The sequence below is a fragment of the Ictalurus furcatus genome, chromosome 2, assembly GCF_023375685.1.
Source record: "Ictalurus furcatus strain D&B chromosome 2, Billie_1.0, whole genome shotgun sequence".
In the NCBI taxonomy this organism is placed as follows: Eukaryota; Metazoa; Chordata; class Actinopteri; order Siluriformes; family Ictaluridae; genus Ictalurus; species Ictalurus furcatus.
In genome coordinates, this window is record NC_071256.1 from 22,548,231 (window position 1) to 22,567,395 (window position 19,165).

At 37.2% G+C, this 19,165-nt stretch overlaps 1 protein-coding gene across 1 annotated transcript; it reads left to right on the forward strand.

Annotated features, from left to right (window-relative positions):
* The first annotated feature begins 1,844 nt into the window (after positions 1-1,844).
* stk31 (serine/threonine kinase 31) lies at positions 1,845-18,713 on the forward strand. Its single transcript, XM_053640674.1, has 25 exons — positions 1,845-1,995; positions 2,097-2,142; positions 2,232-2,284; positions 2,476-2,574; positions 3,130-3,201; positions 3,348-3,506; positions 3,991-4,307; positions 4,456-4,600; positions 5,249-5,374; positions 5,640-5,755; positions 6,296-6,452; positions 8,420-8,545; positions 8,714-8,893; positions 9,085-9,201; positions 9,393-9,512; positions 9,660-9,791; positions 11,320-11,421; positions 11,534-11,614; positions 11,920-12,045; positions 14,547-14,666; positions 15,086-15,172; positions 15,764-15,913; positions 18,106-18,231; positions 18,395-18,460; positions 18,541-18,713. Exons 1-25 carry the CDS (start codon positions 1,948-1,950, stop codon positions 18,643-18,645), a joined length of 2,976 nt encoding a protein of 991 aa, XP_053496649.1. The 5' UTR covers positions 1,845-1,947; the 3' UTR covers positions 18,646-18,713.
* The last annotated feature ends 452 nt before the right edge of the window (positions 18,714-19,165 follow it).

The following is a 19,165-nucleotide window of genomic DNA, read 5'->3' on the forward strand; positions in this document are numbered from 1 at the left end:
AGACGAATGTAATGCAACATGTTTTACATGTTAAATAGTATATGTTATTACAACCTAGTTCTCTTGTTCAAAGTAGTTATAGTGTTCAGAAACATTTTTGATCATTCATGTTCCATACCTGTCTGTTATATAGTTTTATAAAAAGTTATGAAAAGTAATTTAAAAAAAAAAAAAAAGTACAAAAACACAAAAGCAAAAAGATCTATCTATCAAAACAGATTATAGATTAGGTTATATATAGACAGATTTTATATAGAATAGATAATCATACCTGGTATCCTCCAATATTGGGGGGGGGGGCACACATGATAGGGGAGGCTTGGGGGGGGCTTTAGTTACAAATGGTTGAGAATCTCTGATGTAACCAATTCAGAGATGGGGATTATTAGGGTGCCATGATAGAGAAGGGCCAATGGGGGAATTTCACCAGGACACCAGGTTTATACCCCTACTCTTCTACGATAAGTGTCCTGGGATATATAATGAACACAGAGAGTCAGGACCTCAGTTTAACGTCTCATCCAAAAGACGTTGCTGTTTTTACAGTAGTGTCCCTCTCACTATACTGGGGCATTAGGCCACACACACAGACCACAGGGTGAGCGCCCCCTGCTGGCCTCACTAATACCACTTCCAACAGCAACCTTAGTTTTCCCCCAGGAGGTCTCCCATCCAGGTACTGGCCAGGATCAACTCTGCTTAATTTCAGTAGGAAGTGAAGTCAAGGCAGGCAAGAACTGCAGGGAGACATGGCTCTGGAAACTTATTTATAAGGGTCAATAAATGATGTCAACTCTAAGACACTAGAGGGTCTTACACCATTACGTATTTTCCTCAGTCTCACTCTTCGCTGTTCAAACCAGGCTCTCCAACTGACCATTCTTCCTGCTTTTCCTGCTCATTCTGTTGAGTTGCCTTGACTGTTTCCCCACCTGAATGATCTACCTCTATCTGACTTTCTAAACTATAGAGCAAAAACAAGTATCATACCACTATCACAATGGGTTTTCCGCGTTAGCTAGCTATCGCTACACATACACTCACCAGTCACTTTAATAGGAACACCTGTACACCTGCTCATTTATACACTCATCCAATCAGCCAATCATGTGCCAGCAGAACAATGAATTCAGAATGATTCAGCAGAGATTAATATAGTATGAATAAGTGTGAAATCACCTGTGTCTTACTTGAAGCGAGAATAATCCTCTCAACTCTGACCACAAATGTCAAGTCCCAATTACCGCTTCCGGATGTTAATTAACCTCCACTGGAAAAGCAGTGCAGAGCATGAGGATAATGAAACACTGACTAGCATATGGTCATTTAAAATGAATTGAACACTCCCAACTCGCCCTTTTTACGTCTCACTAAATTAACATTTCTGTGCTCCATTTCTAGCAATTTAATGGAGTAAAGGAAGTGCTGAGTAAAACAACGATAATAATAATAATCCAGCAGCTGTCTCACCGCACAGCCAGATGCTGTGTAATGTCGAAATACCGAGACGGAAATAAACACAACAAATCACTCTGAACGCTCAACACAGCGTTTGGGCAAAAAACAAACAAACAAACAAACAAACATAACCTACATTTTCTAGAGTGTAGAGTTATTCAAACTGTCCAAATCCCAGTCTGTCGACTTCAGTTGTTCCCTTCAGTTGTTCCCTTCAGTAGTAACCGGAAGTGCCTTTCGAAGTGCGCTTCATAGGCCGCAGTTCACTGGTTTGGACGCTGCTGTGTGATTTCTGAAGGCGTGTCCAATTACTGCAAAGAACCTCACGTTTCAGAGTGCAGAGAATAATAACAACGTTAAACATATTAACGTATTAAAATCTGTCCAGATTAAAAACTACTCAGTAAATTGATCCCGCTCAGAATTTTCTTAGTAAGAAACTACATACAGTTGTCTAGCCAGTTAACTGACAAATAGGAGACGTCACTAATGTCTTCCACTGCTTTACTACATTGCATGTTAAGTTCGCCCGGTGAGGTAAGAGTTTATTTTGTTTATAAGTTTTGTTGTAGCCTACATGTAGTTATCTTTGTGATTATCTGGCTAGGAGTCACATCTGGTCGTCATGTTGGTTTTAGGCACGAGACCTTTTGGAACAATCCCGAGAGCCCGAGTTTGAGAAGAGTAAGTAAGTTTGGTCTCCACGCTGCAACATGTTTATATAGTGTTTTTATCTACAACACCGCTTTTATTCCCTTGTTATAATGATTTAGTGGAGCTCGTCGTCGTCACTCATGTCTTGGATGCCATCACTTTTTGGGCTCAGGTAATTAAAGCTGTCCTCCTGGTTAGATAGTTACTTGTTAGTATTGAAATCAGATCAATAAATAGTTATCTGGCTACATTACTATGTTCTTTTATAGTGTTTAATGTACTGTGTTCTGCATACACCCGGATTGTTACTGTATAATTTGCATCTTACATACTTTAAAATCCCAAATCCATACTTTTATTAAGAATGTGACTGAGGACAAGGTCTTTGAGAAGCTGGATATGGCCCTCTCAGAAACATGCCCAACTGCACAGAGTGTGAAGGGGCAGCCAAGTCCCCACAAGGTGAGAGAAAGCAGTGCTTCGCAAAATGGTGGCTGTGTGTGTTGTCAAAGTACCTGTAATTATTTTCCTTTGACATTTACAACATTTGTATGGAATTAAATTTGTGCCAAAATTATTGAATGTAAATTTTCAAGAAATTAACAAATATAATACAATGACAATGAAGAAAAACACTGTAACAAATGTAACATGGTCTTGAAATGCATAGCATTCTTTGTTAACAGTTTTCTAAGCTTCCTTTTCGCTAATCATGGTATGAATCATAGGCTAAAAATAAATTATGTTAAAAGATTATAACATTTAATTATTAAATTGTTTATCATGGGTGTTTTTTTTAAATAATGGAAAATTGATTGTTAGCAGGGGGAAAAAATATCGATATTGCACAAGCTTATCGCATTAGTCTATAAGCCCATGCAATTTATTTTACAGTTTTAGTACCTGGCTGCAAAAAGGTTGTGAACCCCTGAGTTCAATGAGAGCTAACTGATTTAATAAGAGAGAGGCTTCCACTGCATGCGTTATTACTTTTCTCCCTTTACTTCTCTGTTGCAGGTTTATGGTGCCTGCTACTCAGGAGACAGATGCTGGTACAGATGCAAAGTGCAGAAACAGATCGATGACACGGTAAGCACAATCTCTCCAAGTCTGAGAGTCCTTTTTGGTTTGTTTACATTGATTGTTGAAATGATAGCATGTCTGTCCCATTTAACCAAAATTTTTTGGTCACCCTTGTCTGAATAACTTTTTCTCATTTTCCTCATCATGTTTAGTTTCATGTTGCATATATTGATTATGGGAACGAGGAGGTGGTAGGGAGGTTGGATCTGGTTGAACTCCCAGAGGACTTGCAGTCAGCTGCACTTGCCAAAAGATACAAGTTCTGGGGCTTTCACTTGGCAAGTGAGCAGGATTCACCACATTACTCCCAGGTAACTCTGTAGTCATGAAGACAGCCATGGGGGAAAAAATGGGAATGACTGATCAGCTGCAAAAAGTGAACAAGTCATTTAGTTAGATTCAAAGGTGGTGTTCTTGTTTTGGATTCTGAAACTATGTGGATTATTTCAGTTATTATTAGGCCAGCTGTAATGATGTGGTTTTTATAGTGGGATTATAAAGAAGTCACATGCCTTTTATACATAATCATCACCATTAGAGGAGACCAAAAGTAAACAGACAAAATAACAATCAATACGTTATGTTTATAATTTTGTAATGTAATACGTTTACATTTGTACTTTTAAGTTGTTTTTTTAATATGCTTAATTATTATAAATTATGATTTTAGTTTTTTTTTTCCCCCACCCTTATATTTGCCTGAAATAACAAATATCACTGTTCAAATCCAACAGAAGGTAAATGTGTAGATACATCAGTGTTATGTATTCTTTCTTTTTCTTTTTTTTAAACCAGGGAAAGTCCTTTCTTCAGAATCTGATCTATGGAAAGAAGTTGCGCATTAATATTAAGGCAGAATGCTTTGATGGAACCATCCTGGTTAAGGCATTTCAGGGCAATCTGGACATTGGTGAAGAGGTGTTAAAGTTCAAATTCGCCACAGTGAATTTTCCAGGCAACAGAGAGAGTCCATCTCCCACAAAGGCTCTCCAGAAGCAGACTGGAGTGTGGCCTTCCAGGAGATCTCAGGGAGACCATGATAGTACGGGCACTTTAGGATATATGCCCAAGTTACGCCCTGTTTTCTCCAACCAAATGCCTCAAGCCTTAAAGTAAGCTGTTTCACCGTGATTAAATGAGTAATTGTACAGCCCTAGTCGTCTGATTTTATACTGTTTATTCAGCACCACGTGTTTGGATTCAGGTCACAGCGCAAGAGTAAAGCTGATCTGTTTTAATGCTTTTTCTGTATTGCTTTAGAGAGCCAAGCACCAGCAAATCTGTAATGGCTGCCAATGTGCTAGAAGCAGAGAGCGAGCTGGTAAAAGAGAATACAGAGATCATCCAGCAGCTGTGTGGTCAGGTCACTGAGAAAATGCTGACTGAAGCCAAATCAGAGCTGCAGGTGCTCGCTCACTCTTTTTCTACTTTTACTAAGTTTCCCCTCGTTATTTATCATCACTCGCCACTCAAAAATCTATATGTAGCACACACCTCCTGGATCCTGCACATTTCATGCACATATTTGTTATGTAATGCTTCTGTCAGCATTTTTATTACCTCCACTCGGGGCTCTGGGTTACTGAACAGAAGGTTGTGGGTTCATTATTGGACTGGAAAGTGAAAAATTATTTGCGTTAGTTATTTTATATATCTAGATCATTAGATCTAGAATCATACACAGAGATAAAGTAGTGCAATAAGATTACATTTATTTAAATTAATTATAGTAAATAGTTATTAGAGAGAGTGTGTCTGAACTACCTGTGTCTGTGCCACGTCTTTGCTAATAATGAAGCTATGAGTGTAACTGTATGTTACTGTGGTTACAGTTGTTTATAGGCAGTGCCTTCATAAATGCTGTGCATTTACTGAAAAACAATTGCACACCTCAGAACGTCTGTCAGCCAATCAGAATCGAGAACTCACTGTATTCGTACTGACCATGGTATAAGCAACAAATAAAGGTTTTTCGCTTCTCTCGTCTTTTTTGATTGATAATATGCGCTATGGCTAGGTTAAATAGTTCTACTGTGCACTTTTTGTTTTGTAGTGCTCAAGAGAAGAGGTGGAAGAGAAAATAAAGGAGATCAAGAAAATTGAGAAGGAGAAGAGTGATCTCCAGAATCATGCAGATCATCTCCAACAGCAGCTGAAGGAAGCTAGATTGGAGCTGCAGGTTAGAGAGAGCCCATTTGAGAAGTCAGAGCTTTTTATATATATATATATATATATATATATATATAATATATTATTATTATATTTAATCCCAGGCCTTCGATATCTTGAAATGTTCTTAATTGCACTCAGGACATCATACAGTATTATAAGGGACTATTTTACCAAGTACTTGAATAAGAACTTCAAGTTCTTGTCATATCTAAAAATGCTTTGACTTATGATTTCTCTTCATTGTATGCTAACTTATTTTATTTGTTTGACAGAAAGTGAGTGAGGTGTGTCCAAGAAAAGACGAGAATGTGGAAGTCAACATGGTATCAACAGTATATGAGAGGTTCTCTCGCCTGGCTGAGAAAGTGGAAGCGGTGAGAAGCAACAGGTAAACCTTTCCATATTTGCTGCAATAGTGGACAGTTTGTTAATGATTTTGTAAGAACATTGATCTAAAAATGGGGCTTCTGCAGTGCATGCATGAGCGTTTGCTTTAACATACCTGGTTTACCTTCAAGGCACTAAAGTTAACATTTGTTTGTGTCGCTATGCATGGAGGAGGGGGTTTTTGGGTATGAGATGCACACAGGGATACTTTGTATGCTCTTGGTCCTCCACAAGCTAACTGTGTTATGTTGAGCTGTGTTGCTCCATCAGACGAATGCTGATCGGTTGGCGGGGAGGGTATTCAGAGGAATATTGTTCCAATAGTTCTCAAATGTAAACGATACAGAATTTAAACAATAAGGTGGCTACTGAGTCTCTTTTGCCGTACATTTTCACACAAGTGACACTGCCCCCTATTGGACTCCGTCACCTTAAGTATATGAACATATCACCATGTTGCCCTGACATGCTCGCAGAAGTATAAATCAATGCTTACTAGTTGCCTGCAGTTATGTGTTCAAACCCCCTTTGTCATTTTCAGGGAAAGTAATGAGTGCCCTACTGCAGAGCAGTGTCTTTCTGAATCCATACCAGTGGTGGTCAACAACAGAATTGTCATGCCACTTCCATCAGAAACACTTGAGATGGCATGGGAAGACTACAGACAGGCCTTAAAGCAGCTTAAAGAGTGTCAAAGTGTGAGCATTTTCATTATATCATGTATTACGGTTAGATTGCATACTGGCGCTCTTTTTCATTTGTTATTTATTTGCACTTGCTGAATGTACACTGGCCAGAATTTAGAGGTGACTGTGATGACCCCTCATTTTCATCTAAAAATATTTATTTAAAGGTGCACTAAGTAAGTTATCTTTTTTGGTTGAAAATAAACAAAATTTAAATAATAAGTACATCTTAAATCCATTTTCCGAACCGTGTTTTTGTCTTACTCTGATTCACTAAGATAAGCCTATTATAAGTATTTATTTATATTTTAGACCGGCCGGGACCGATTTCGTGGGAAATTGCATACATGCGTCATTCGCCCATGTGTGTCTCGTCATAGCCATAAACGGAGAAAAGCAGCTCCAGCTCCGGTCGCATGTAAGGTCTGGGAGTAGTGTAGGTTAGTTGTCACAGCGAGCACGAGAGCACGAGACCATGGACCGTGCAAAATGGTGATTCCCAGGAGGTTTGCCGGTTTTAAAAGCCAAGAAATGCCGGATGGAGTGGAGTCTACAGGCAAAAAGGGAAAACGACGGAGTTCGTAATAAGACCAGACTTATCATTGGCCTGGCTTTTCAAAGATGGTGACAACTTGGAGATTTAAAGGTTTTAAAAGTGACCCGAAGATGGCTTTTTTTTCTTACTCAGCATGTACAGTAAGATGTTTTATTGAAATGGTAGATAGCCATGTAGCTCTCTAACAGAGTTCATTGTGAATGGTGATTACTATAAGGGTTGTTATTGCACAGTGCTGGATTTTATGACAAACCGCTCCAAGTGGAGAATTATTCGGGGCTAAATAAAAAAAATCTTCAGGTCTGCAGCCCCCGATGCCCAGGCCAGGTTACTCCCCTGGCCAAAACAAAAGCAAAAAATATGGCACTTGCATGCTCAGATGACATCTTTTTTGGATTTCCATGTATTCGCCGGTGCGTCGAACCATATTCATCCACACAGACTCGCAGAGCCAAAGCACAACCAAGCACAGTGTTCTTCCACAAAATGCATGCAGTTTTATTTAGGTTACATAGTGTACCTTTTAATGATTTCAATTGTGTCACAAAAGACATCACCCTGGACTGGATTTTTATACAAGGAGTCAGCCAACTGAGTTCACTGTATACCTCAGTTCTATTTGAATTGTTGAAATGTGTAAATGAACCAACATTTGTGAATATTAGGGAAAAGGGCAATATACTTTTGTTGTATAGATTATGTAATAAATAAAAATTTAATAGGCCTTTAATTTTGTATGTTCTCTCTGGTCTTTTTATGTTCTTTATGAAAATCAGGAATAGTGTTATAGTTGGTGTACTGTATATTGTCATACGAATGATTGAAGAAAACAAATATTACACATCATAATTCAAAATTCTCCTCAAACAGTATTAAGTATATAATTCTTACAAGCTACTTTAACTACATTTTTGAATAATAGTATTTTCCAAAATTATTGACACCCTTATATTATGTTTCCTTTGCTACCATTCCCCAGGAACTGTTCTACCTTTTACCAGGCTGTCTTTCGCTGTGGTATGAATGAGTTTGTGCACACGTAAAATCCCTTTGTCATTCATTACCATGGAAAAAACTGAACACAAACGACAGAAGGTTGTTGGCATGTACAAATCGGTTAATGGATATAAAACATACATAAGCAGTTAAAATACCATTAAGCACAATTAGTGTGCTTCACATGTCTGAATGAGCTGGAAACGTGCCAGGAATTGAACCCAATGGCCAATGTTTGTTTGTTTGCTCTTGAAATTATAGTTTTTGGGGAGGGGAAGGAGCAAAAATTGAACTCAATATACATATATTGAACGTGTTATTCATGTTATATATTAATGTTTGCTCAGTTTCATGAAGTGTGTGAATAATTCTGGATTGTACAGTACATTTGTGCATGTTAACACATGTATGTTGCATGTTTTGTCAGAAGGCAGAGTTGGAGGACCTGGTGAACAGCAGGAATCAGGCTCGCAGTGTTCTCCTAGCTGCCATAGATGACTTCCTTCTGGTGGTGGGCAGTCTGCCAATTATTGATCGTTTGAACACCCTAAAGGTGTGTGGATATAAATAAGTTGATATAACATTAGTTAATAAGTAAGCCAAACCTTTTCTTTCTTTCTGTTTTTTTTGTTTTTTTTAAAATCTAATTTAAATGACTAAATAGATATCTTAGGTCAAATTTGTGTGTGTGTGTGTCACTTGTCTCCCAACTCTTTACCAGGATGTCAGCTCCTCACTGATGGCTGCGTTTGGTTCGGTCTCAGTAGATGATGTTCAGGATCAGTCTTTAGAGCAATTCTGTGAGTGGAAAAGTCAAAAGCATCGTAACTTCAGAAATGTGCGTCATGCGACAGATAAAGCCCTGTGCGCTCTCAGTGACTGGGCAGCCAACACCAGCAAGGTAAGAGCACAAAACCAAATGAAATCCTACAATACCCTGTTACTATAAACTAATGTGTTAGTTATTAACTGATTAACACAGCAGTGGTATGTATCTGATACCTGACAATATAAAGGGATAAAAAGTGTAAAGGCATTGTTTTTCTCTTCTGTGTAACCTGTAAGGGATCACTCTAATTAATTTGTCTTTAGTTTTTCTGCATGACTGAGAAGAGTGCCGTGACCCTGGAAGCTGTTGGTGCAGGAGTGGATGAGCTTCTGGAGCAGGCGGAGTCTGATGTGTGTGAGGAGCTGAACACTAAATTCTTTGTGAGTGTGAAAGGCTCTCAATATCCTCACATGCACCTCTTGAATGTTTCTTGTTGAATGGTAAACCAGAAATTCTGTCTCATTTATATGTAATAATTTGAATTTTAAGTGCTGCTATCAGTGTTTATTATTGAAGCATTAGCAATCTTCCTCGAGTCTGCTGGACATGAATTGTTCATTGCATTTCTTAGGAGCAAAATGTTGAGGACATGAAAATAATGTCTACTGCATGCGGTATAGTGATGCAGCGTATCAAAAAAGAGGAGTATCTACTTTGTGGCCTCAGAAAGATGTATGAAGATAACAAAAAGGTAAGAAGGGAACACAACATTCAAAGTTTGATGGCTGTTTATTTATTGTGTATGATCGTTAAAGAGTTGCTTCCTGTTAATAGTTAAGAGAAGTTGTGTAGCTTATACTTTTTTGGTTTGTTTGTTTTTTTCCAATGTTTATACCAGTTTAAGGAGGACATGGTGCAGTGGCAGAAAAGGTCACCTAAAGCAGATGAGCTCTTACAAATAAAGAAACACATCAAGAGCCTGCGTTCCCAGTTGCGTTGGAAACTGGTAGAGGTGGGCTGCATGGAAGAGGTAACATCATCGACTAGTTTAAGTTTGTTTTTATACCTTTTCAAGATGCATATATTATATTCTGTCATTGTTTCTTAAATATGATACATGATATGATGATCACTATATGTACACAGTGCTGTGAGAAAGTATTTCCCCCTCTTGATTTCTTCTGTTTTTGTGCGTATTTCATACTAAATTGTTTCAGAAATTAAAACAAAATCCAGGATAAAACAAAGGCAACCTGAGTATACACAAAAACAATTTTTAAATGATAATGTTATGTATTTAAGCAAAAAAGTTATCCAATACCAACTGGGCCTATGTGAAAATGTATTTGCCCCCATACTTATTAATTACCCAAATCTATGAAACTGCATTCATAATGGGGTTCAGCTGGACTAGACACAACCAGGCCTGATTACTGCAAACCCTGTTCAATCAAATCTACACTTAAATAGAACTTTTTCAACAGCATGAAGTTGGTTAAAAGGTCTTACCCATTAACATACAATGCCAAAATTGAAAGAAATTCAAGAACTGATGAGGAAGAAGATTATTGAAGTACATCAGTCTGGAAAAGGTTACAAAGTTATTTCAGAGATTCTGGGACTCCAGAGAATCACAGTGCGAGCCATTATCTCCAAAGGCTGATGCTGGCTAAAAGAGAGAGAGAGGGATATTTTACTTATCAAACACTGTCCGACTGTAACTACTTGCGCTACTGCAGAAAAACAAGTACCGTCACATTTTAAGAATGTTGGTACCGACTTGGTACTGAAGTATCAGTTCTCGTGACATCACTAGTGGTGGAAGTGTGATGTGTGGGGATCCTTTGCTGCTTCAGGGCCTGGGCAACTCCCTAATTGAGGGAAACATGAACTCTGCTCTCTACCAGAAAATCTTTAAGCCATAACTTGAAACTGTAGCGGAAATGAATTATGCAGCAAGACAATGATCCAAAGCACTGGAGTAAATCTACCTCTGAATGGCTCAAAAAAAAGCTAAATTAATGTTTTTGAGTGGCCTAGTCAAAGTTCTGACTTGAACCAATTTAGATGCTGTGGCAGGACCTTAAATGGACAGTTCATGCTTGGAAAACCTTTGATGAAGCTGAACTAAAGCAGTTCTGCAAAGAAGAGTGGGCCAAAATTCCACCACAGTGCAGTGAAATACTGATCTCCAGTTATCAGAAGCGTTTGGTTGCAGTTATTGCTGCTAAAGGTGGCACAGCCTTTTTTTTCACATGTGTAGGTGTTTTTTTTTTTTTTTTTTTGCTTCAATTAAAAAAAATAAAAACTATTGTGTTTACTCAGATTGCCTTTGTTGTATGCTGTATTTTGTTTGAAGATCTAAAACTGTTTATTATGAGATACACAAAAACAGAAGAAATGAAATACTTTTTAACAGCACTTTATTTTCAGTTTAGCGATGTCTTGGCAGTGCCGAAATAGTGGCACTTTATTGCAGCAGTATTGACTCAAGTGAAAAATAGGAATGTATCAATAATTGTAATTTGACTGATTTAGTTGGACTTTGTATTTCACAGGCTGATGAGCTGGATCTGCCTGAGATTCTTAGGAAAAAGGAAGAGATTGCTGAGACAAGGAATGCTCTCTTTCAGGAAATTAGGCATGAGAGAGAGCAATATGTAAGCTTCAGCTTGAATTGTATTTATTTATTTGTTTGTTTATATATTTATTTAACGTAACTGGATAACCTGCTTGTGGTTAACAGGATTTTTCTTTTGTATTATCATGTAGGTTAAACTCTGTGGGCTGGTAAAAGGAGACTTTCCTGAGCTTCTGCAGCTGTACCCTGAGGCAGACATTGACAGTTACCTGGTGAGTCATCAAAACATGAACTAATGTCAAAATCTCACTGATATTATTGATAACACTGTGTGTTTCTTGTTTAAAGACCTGCATTAAGTGTTGTGTAAGAGTATTTGCGAGTATTTATATTTTCTCTTCACACTTCAGGCTCCCAATTTGCAGTCTGAAACAGTCAGGCTTGACTTAATGACCAATTTTGCTGTGATGTGTTTTGTTTTTGTTTTTTTTTGTTTGTTTGTTTTTTTTTTTACACTTTTATTTTTTTGTTTGTTTTTGATTGCTGATTAGTAAGATCTGTGTTTGCGTATTGCCAGCTCTCTGAGGGGCTGTTAATGAAGAGTTTGGATCGAGATGTATTTGATGCTGAGCCAATGAAAGAACTGAGTGGGCGCAGACCGCTAGTGTGTACTGAGTTCCAGTGCCAAAAGGTGGTACTCAAGGTAACTGAGTCATGGATGCTGTTTATGGTCAGCCTTTTAATCGCTGGCAGTTGAATGAAATTGGGGGCCAGTTATCATGATCTTCTAGTCAACTTCAGAATTCTGAAAGAATGAGCAAAGCATGAACTCTGATACACACAATGATTAAAATGTACTGCTTAACTATTGGAGAAACTTTTTGCCTTTTCTTTAACAAAAAAAATTAATGAAGGGTTGCAAATTATTCATACCCTCTTCAGAAATTCAGTTTGCCTCAGATTAAACTTCACGGGTGTGTAATGGAAATTGATTTTTAAAAAAAACAAAAAAAAAAACAACTAAATATTTAATTCACAATGAATCACAATTGCGCGACCAAATTTTTTTCTAAACATTCATTATTCACAAGCCCGGGAACCACTCTTACAAGATACCTACAAGAAAATACAAAGTGTATAATTAAAAGTGTGTATTACTTACATATTTGCATACTGCTGTTTTCATTGAACAGCTCTGATAAACACATTGATTTGTTATACAGCAATTTACTCCAGTATTTTATTTCTGCATTTTATATATACAATATATAATATATTCCTTCCAGTGTGGAATGTTAGGTAAGGTCAGTGTGATAAGCAACTAAGCCTTCCAGTCAAACATTTGTTCTGAGAGTGTGAGGAAAAACTGCACCCGTACCAATTTACAGAACACACTATCCCAATCTGAAATACAATAATGAGTATAAACACAGTACATTGATCAAAATAATGCTAATAACAGTATAAAAAATATTAAAACTTAGTCAGCATAAGCAAAACTTGAAAAGCGTTTAAGTTTCCACAAGCGCCATTGGAAATACAGGTGGCATTGTGTGTTGTCAGCTGAGAGCAAAGTCAGACCTGTTTGCAGCACACACCAGTGGCATGTTGGACAGTAACAGGGTAAATCATACAAGAAAAAGCACCCGATACTCCACTGTAATAAATGGTGATTGATCAATGCTTTAAGGCTGGAGATTGATGTCATCATGAATTCTGCTAAGTACTAGAATATTTTAACCCAAAACCTGCCAGGAGATTAAGACGTGGTTGTAGACAGCTCCTTCAAAAACTAATGACTCTAAATACTTATCAACACACAACATGGTTGCAGAACACTAAATTGTTCATTTCACTCTCCAGATTTGAACTCTCTTGGAAATTTGTGGTCTGGATTGAAGAAGTCAGTCCAACTGCACAGACCTGATGATGATGATGATGATGATGATAATAACAATTAGAGGTCGACTGATAGTGGATTTTACTGATACCGATAACTAAATTGGGCAGTACCTGCCGATAACCAGTTAATCAACCAATACTTTTTAAAATTGATACTGAATCAAAACATATCACAAAAAGCAAAATATTGCTGAACTTCATTACAAAAATACAGTACTGACTGTACCATGCAAATGTAGGTTGGGCAGCTGTGGCTCAGTTGGTAGAGCGGGTTATCCATTAATCGTAGGGTTGGCTGTTCGATTCCCGGCCCACATGACTCCACATGCCGAAGTGTCCTTGGGCAAGACAATGAACCCCAAGTTGCTCCCGATGGCAGGCTAGCGCCTTGCATGCCAAGGCTACCATTGGTGTGTGAGTGTGATTGGGTGAATGAGAACCAGTGTAAAGCTTTGGAACCGCTAAGGTTAAAAAAAAGCGCTATATAATGCAGACCATTTACCATTACTGTACTTTTTTTTAATAAATAAATCAATATATTAATATACATTAACTGTTAATAAATATTAAAATAAACTAAACTAAACATATGTATCCAAAATGAATCAAAAAACACTTCAAATAACAACAAAATTCACCAGTGATAGTTTTTATTTCGCCTCTAGAGGCCGCTCTCATAATGACAGCCGACCCTTCTCAGCCGCTCCCGCAACATAGGCAACCCGGGAAAAACTGTGTGGATTTTTGCCGATAACCGATTGCTGGTGCCAATTAATCAGAAAAACTGATCAACCGGTCTACTTCTTAATAATTATAATAATAATAATAATAATAATAATAATAATAATAATAATTTCTTTTTTTAAAAAAATCTTTAAATGCGCTCCGTGTAGGATAGATCAGTTTTGTTTTGTTTTTTGTTAGACTTTACATTAGGAAGCTCTGTGCTGTTCTGTCTGGGAGGTGTCACTAATTGCAGAGGAGTCGATTTTTTTTTTTTTTTAAACCAGTGTTTTTTACTGCTGAGACTTAATATTTTCACAGCTTCTTATTGGCTCTTGCTAGCCCAATTTTTGACATTAACAACTTTGTTGAAATATATCTTTGAATTGTCTGTTTCTTTAGAGCACAGGTTCTCAACTCCCAGTCTCTCACTAGTTCCAGTGGCTTAACTTACCAACCTTTTCAATTGTTATTCTTGTAATGGTGGGGGCATAAAAACATAAGACTGTGCAGGGCAGTGACTCTTAAGGAATGGAGTTGAGAATCTCAGCTGATTTATTTTCTCTTTTTTGGTGCCAGAGCTACTCTGTGGATGAAGAGTCAGAAGTGAGGATGATTAAGCAGGCTGTCCAATATCACAAAGTTCAGAATCAGCATCCCTCCACTGCCATGCCTCTGCTGGGCCTGTTCTTCAGCAAGGTGCTCTCTTCCTACAGCTCAGTTGTTGTTGTTTTTTGCTTTGTGTTCCTTGCTTCAACTCCCCTGCTCCTGCCAGGTGACAAATGGGCATCTTAAGAACCAGACGTTTTAAGGTCAGATCTGAACACTGTACAGGTTTTGTGACAGACAGCCAGCAGTAGCAAAGGTAAAGTGTCACTGTGTGGTAGTGACTCAGCAGTTAAAGCTCTGGGCCTTCATCAGAAGGTGGGTACTGCCTCTGTCAAGCCACTGTTCTTACTCAAGGTCCCTTAACCTTCAATGGATCAATTATAAGTCACTGAAATTAGTAAATTTAACTGTACTACCCAGAATAAAGATAAAGTAAGAAGCCATAATGTTTAGGTAGATTCATTTATTTTTTATTTATTTAATCTAATTGTGCAGAATTTGTGTTTCAGTCGGATCCTCTGGCCTACATCATGGTGCCTTACTACTCAAATGGGAGTCTTAAGGCTTTGCAGAAACTCAGCCCACTGACACCCTCTGTAAGTGCTCTATTTATGCACCATATGGCAAAACGTATATAGACACCTGGCACGTAGTCAGCGTTCCAGTTCATCCCAAAGGTGTTCACTGGGGTTGAGGTCAGGGCTCTGTGCAGAGTTCTTCGACTCCAACCATGGCAAGCAGTGTCTTCGTGGACCTCACTTTGTGCACAGGGGTATTGTCATGCTGAAACAGGTTTGGGCTCCTTAGTTCCAGTGAAGAGAAATCTTAATGCTACAGCATACAGAGGCATCCTATGCAATTGTATACTTCCAACTTTGTCACAGCAGTTTGAGGAAGGCTCAGCCACACATATAGGTGTGATGATCTGGTGTACACAAACTATTGGCCATATTGTGTATATTCTCACAACAGTACGTAATGAAAGATAACTGTGGTCTAGAAGCATTTAACAATCATCTTAAACCTAATTGATCTCATTAAGTAATAAGCCAAGATGGTGTTATGGAAAATGATTTTTCTTTCAAATGACTGCTTGTTCAAATGTAGCAATATGCACTATTTGATATATTCTATAGTAATATACTGTTTACTCATTGCAATGTGGTTCACTCCAATTTGGTTTGTAGGAGATTGGGAGGGTGATGAGAGGAGTACTTCTTGGCCTACAGAGTCTGCATGAATCCTGCATTACACATGCCTCTCTGAATGCCAACAACCTGTTTGCTGTCAACCGAGAACAAGGCATCGTTGGGGATTTTGATTTCACAAAGACACCAGTGAGTGTATCTGTCATTCCCGCATAAATAAGTAATGCATGACAGTTTGACTGAAAATAGATATAATGCACTCTTCATTTTCCCACTTAATTTGCCACCACTTTAATTAACAAGAAGTACTGAATGGCCATTTGCTTGAAACAAATCTTGTTTTCCATGTTGTGTAAGCAAAGGCTCATAAAGGAACTGACTAATCCTCTTCAGAGGTATAAAAATATTAAATAAATAGATGTGAATATTAGAAGTCATACAGACTTCATATAAATCCATAATGAACTTTTTCACACTATCTGTTGTTACCCAGATGAGGATGGGTTCCCTTCTGAGTCGGGTTCCTCTCAAGGTTTCTTCCTCTTAAAACATCTTAGGGAGTTTTTCCTTGCCACCGTCGCCACTCAGTGGCTTGCTCAGTTGGGATAAATTCGCACCTTTAATATCTGTATACCATGTTGATATTTCTGTAAAGCTGCTTTGAGACAATGTCTATTGTAAAAAGCGCTATACAAATAAAATTGAATTGAATTGAATTGAATTGAAATAGAAGTCTATTTTAAAATTCTGAAATTGTAAGTTGTGGTGTAAGTGCAAATTAGTTAGTTCGTTAAACATTTTAATTATTAGTCACTGTTTTCCTTGACAATGGCCAGTAGTAAAGTAATCTTGTGAACATAACTGTGACCTCATGTTGGTAAGCTATAAAAAATGTCCCTGCTATGTTATGTATGTATGTATGTATGTATGTGTGTGTGTGTGTGTGTATTTATTTATGTATGTGTGTGTGTATATATATGTGTATATATATATATATATATATATATATATATATATATATATATATGTGTGTGTATATATATGTGTATATATATATATATATATATATATATAAAATATAAAATCGCAAATTATTACTTTTGTTCTCTCAATTGATATCAATTAAGTCATTGATCCCAAAAGCAACATCACAGTTTCTGACCAACTCTACTTTTCATAAAACTGGATAATGTAGTTATGTCTTGTATATGTGGATCTAAAAATGCAAGGATTGCTATATATCTTTGCTATCTTTTCATGTATCTTTCAGCTTTACTTTTCTTTCCCTTCTCCTTTTTCGTAGGTACTTCCATTTCTGGTTGCAAATAACTCCTGCCATGCAATGATGTCAGTATTACTAGATTACATATAACATGTATATGTAACCAATCACAGTTAAAATGTGACCATAATGGATATCTTGACATAAAGATGATGTTATTTATCACTAGTTACATTTCCATGTTACTGTAAGCAGTAGGCTAGCTATGCTTGCTGGCTAATTATGGCTATTGACCATCAAAAAGGACTTGATGGCTATCTGACACTTGTCTTAACAGATCACTGTAGCTCACTAGATAAGGTTGGCAAGTTATCTTGCTTTAATGTCTCATAACAGTCCATAACCCAATAGTATGGCAGAAAGCTGCAGTGTGTCCTATGCCTAATGGTATTTCCCCACAGTGCATTTCAGAAGGCACAGACACATACCTTACATGTTTATATGTTCTTATAAACCAGTGTGATCTTGCAAAACTCCACACTTATCTTATTCCCTCCTATAAACCCTGGTATAATTCGAATAAACAACTGAGGCTGTAATGTGTTGTATCCTATTAGTAAATGTATTTTATTTTATTCTTCTTGTTTATTTAATGTACATGTTGGCACAGAACAAAAAAAGGAGTGGCTCTTAATTTCATTGTACATGTGTATAGTGACAATAAAAGGCATTCATTCATTCATTTATAACATTGAAATCACACATTAAGGTACAAATTATACTGTATTTTATATATATATATATATATATATATATATATATATATATATATATATATATAATATAATATACACATACACATACATACACACACACACATGGATGTATGGATGGATGGATAGGTAGAGAGAGAGTTGTATAGGAAACAGGTGGGTATTTTGTGATGGTGGCAAATATAAAAATACAGCTAGCTTGTAGGAGCTTCATAAATAAGTATGATAAAAATGTTTGGAGGGAAAATTACCTAAAGTATCATAAGTTTTTTGCCAACATAATTCAATTGCAGATTAATTTCACCCCTCAACATTTCCCCCTCTATTTATTTATTTATTTTTATTTTTATTTTTATTTTTATTTATTGTTTTTTTTTTTTATTCAGGAGCAGAGGGCTGTAGACTGTGGCATGGTGGCTGGCTCTATCAGTCTGGTGGCTCCAGAGCTAAGACAGAGTCAGCCACCCTCTCCAGCCACTGACATGTATGCTGTCGGGGGCGTCATGCTCTGGGTAGGATGCTTGAGTGAGAACCTGCACATACTGATTCTCATTTTCCTTGTTGGAGTACATGGTTTAGCTATTGGTGTTTAAAATAAATGAAAACATTCAATGTTTTAATTAATAAAAAAAAAGGTTTTCAGAGGTTAAACAAAAGTTTTTTTTTTGTTTTCAGCTTCATGTGCCTGACTGCACTGGAGACAATGAGCAACATGTCCCAAGGTTGTCTGGATTACAGCTGGTAGGTGAATGTTTCCTGGAAATTACTTTTATAGTGAACTTTTATATGCTTATATAATTATTGAACTGTGCCTCTGACAGGATGTCAAAGTCCAAACTCTCCTCTCAAAGCTACTGGTCTGTTCTCGAAGACTGTCAGCTGTCGAAGCACTGTGTGATGATTACTTTCTCTCACTTGAAAACTGAAAAAAAAAAAAAATCATAAAATTGTTCATTTTTGTTGTTTTTATTGTTCCAGTTTTACTTATTTTGTTGTTTTTTGTTAAAAAATAGAAAGAAATAAGATGCTTTTCTTTTGAAGTTTTGTTTAAACAAATATAAATCAAAAAATATATACCTAAGAATGTTGAGTGTTACATTTGAGTAAGTTGATGTAGATTAAAGAAACAAAGTAAAATTGATCACCGATCACAATGGGAAATGTACCAAAGTTGTTGTGGGGTTTTTTTTGTTTTGTTTTTTTTATTTTACACAAGGTTTCACACTGTTCACTGGTTGTCCTTGGACTACTTTCAGTAGGTGCTAACCACTGCATACCGGGAACACCCCACAAGACCTGCCGGTTTTAGATATGCCCCGGCCCAGTCGTTCAGCCATCACAAGCTAGCACTCATCAAAGTTGCTCAGATCCTTATACTTGTCCATTTTTCCTGCTTCTAATTCACTTCACCGTCCAGTGGTTTTAAGGTTGTGGCTGATTGACGTG

What these genes read in the sequence shown, in the direction of transcription:
- stk31 (XM_053640674.1), top strand. Translation starts at nt 1,948, where the DNA reads ATGTCTTCCACTGCTTTACTACATTGCATGTTAAGTTCGCCCGGTGAG. An exon ending in GGCATGAGAGAGAGCAATAT is followed by an intron (nt 11,422 to 11,533) that starts GTAAGCTTCAGC and finishes ATTATCATGTAG; the next exon opens with GTTAAACTCTGTGGGCTGGT. An exon ending in TCAGCCCACTGACACCCTCT is followed by an intron (nt 15,173 to 15,763) that starts GTAAGTGCTCTA and finishes TTTGGTTTGTAG; the next exon opens with GAGATTGGGAGGGTGATGAG.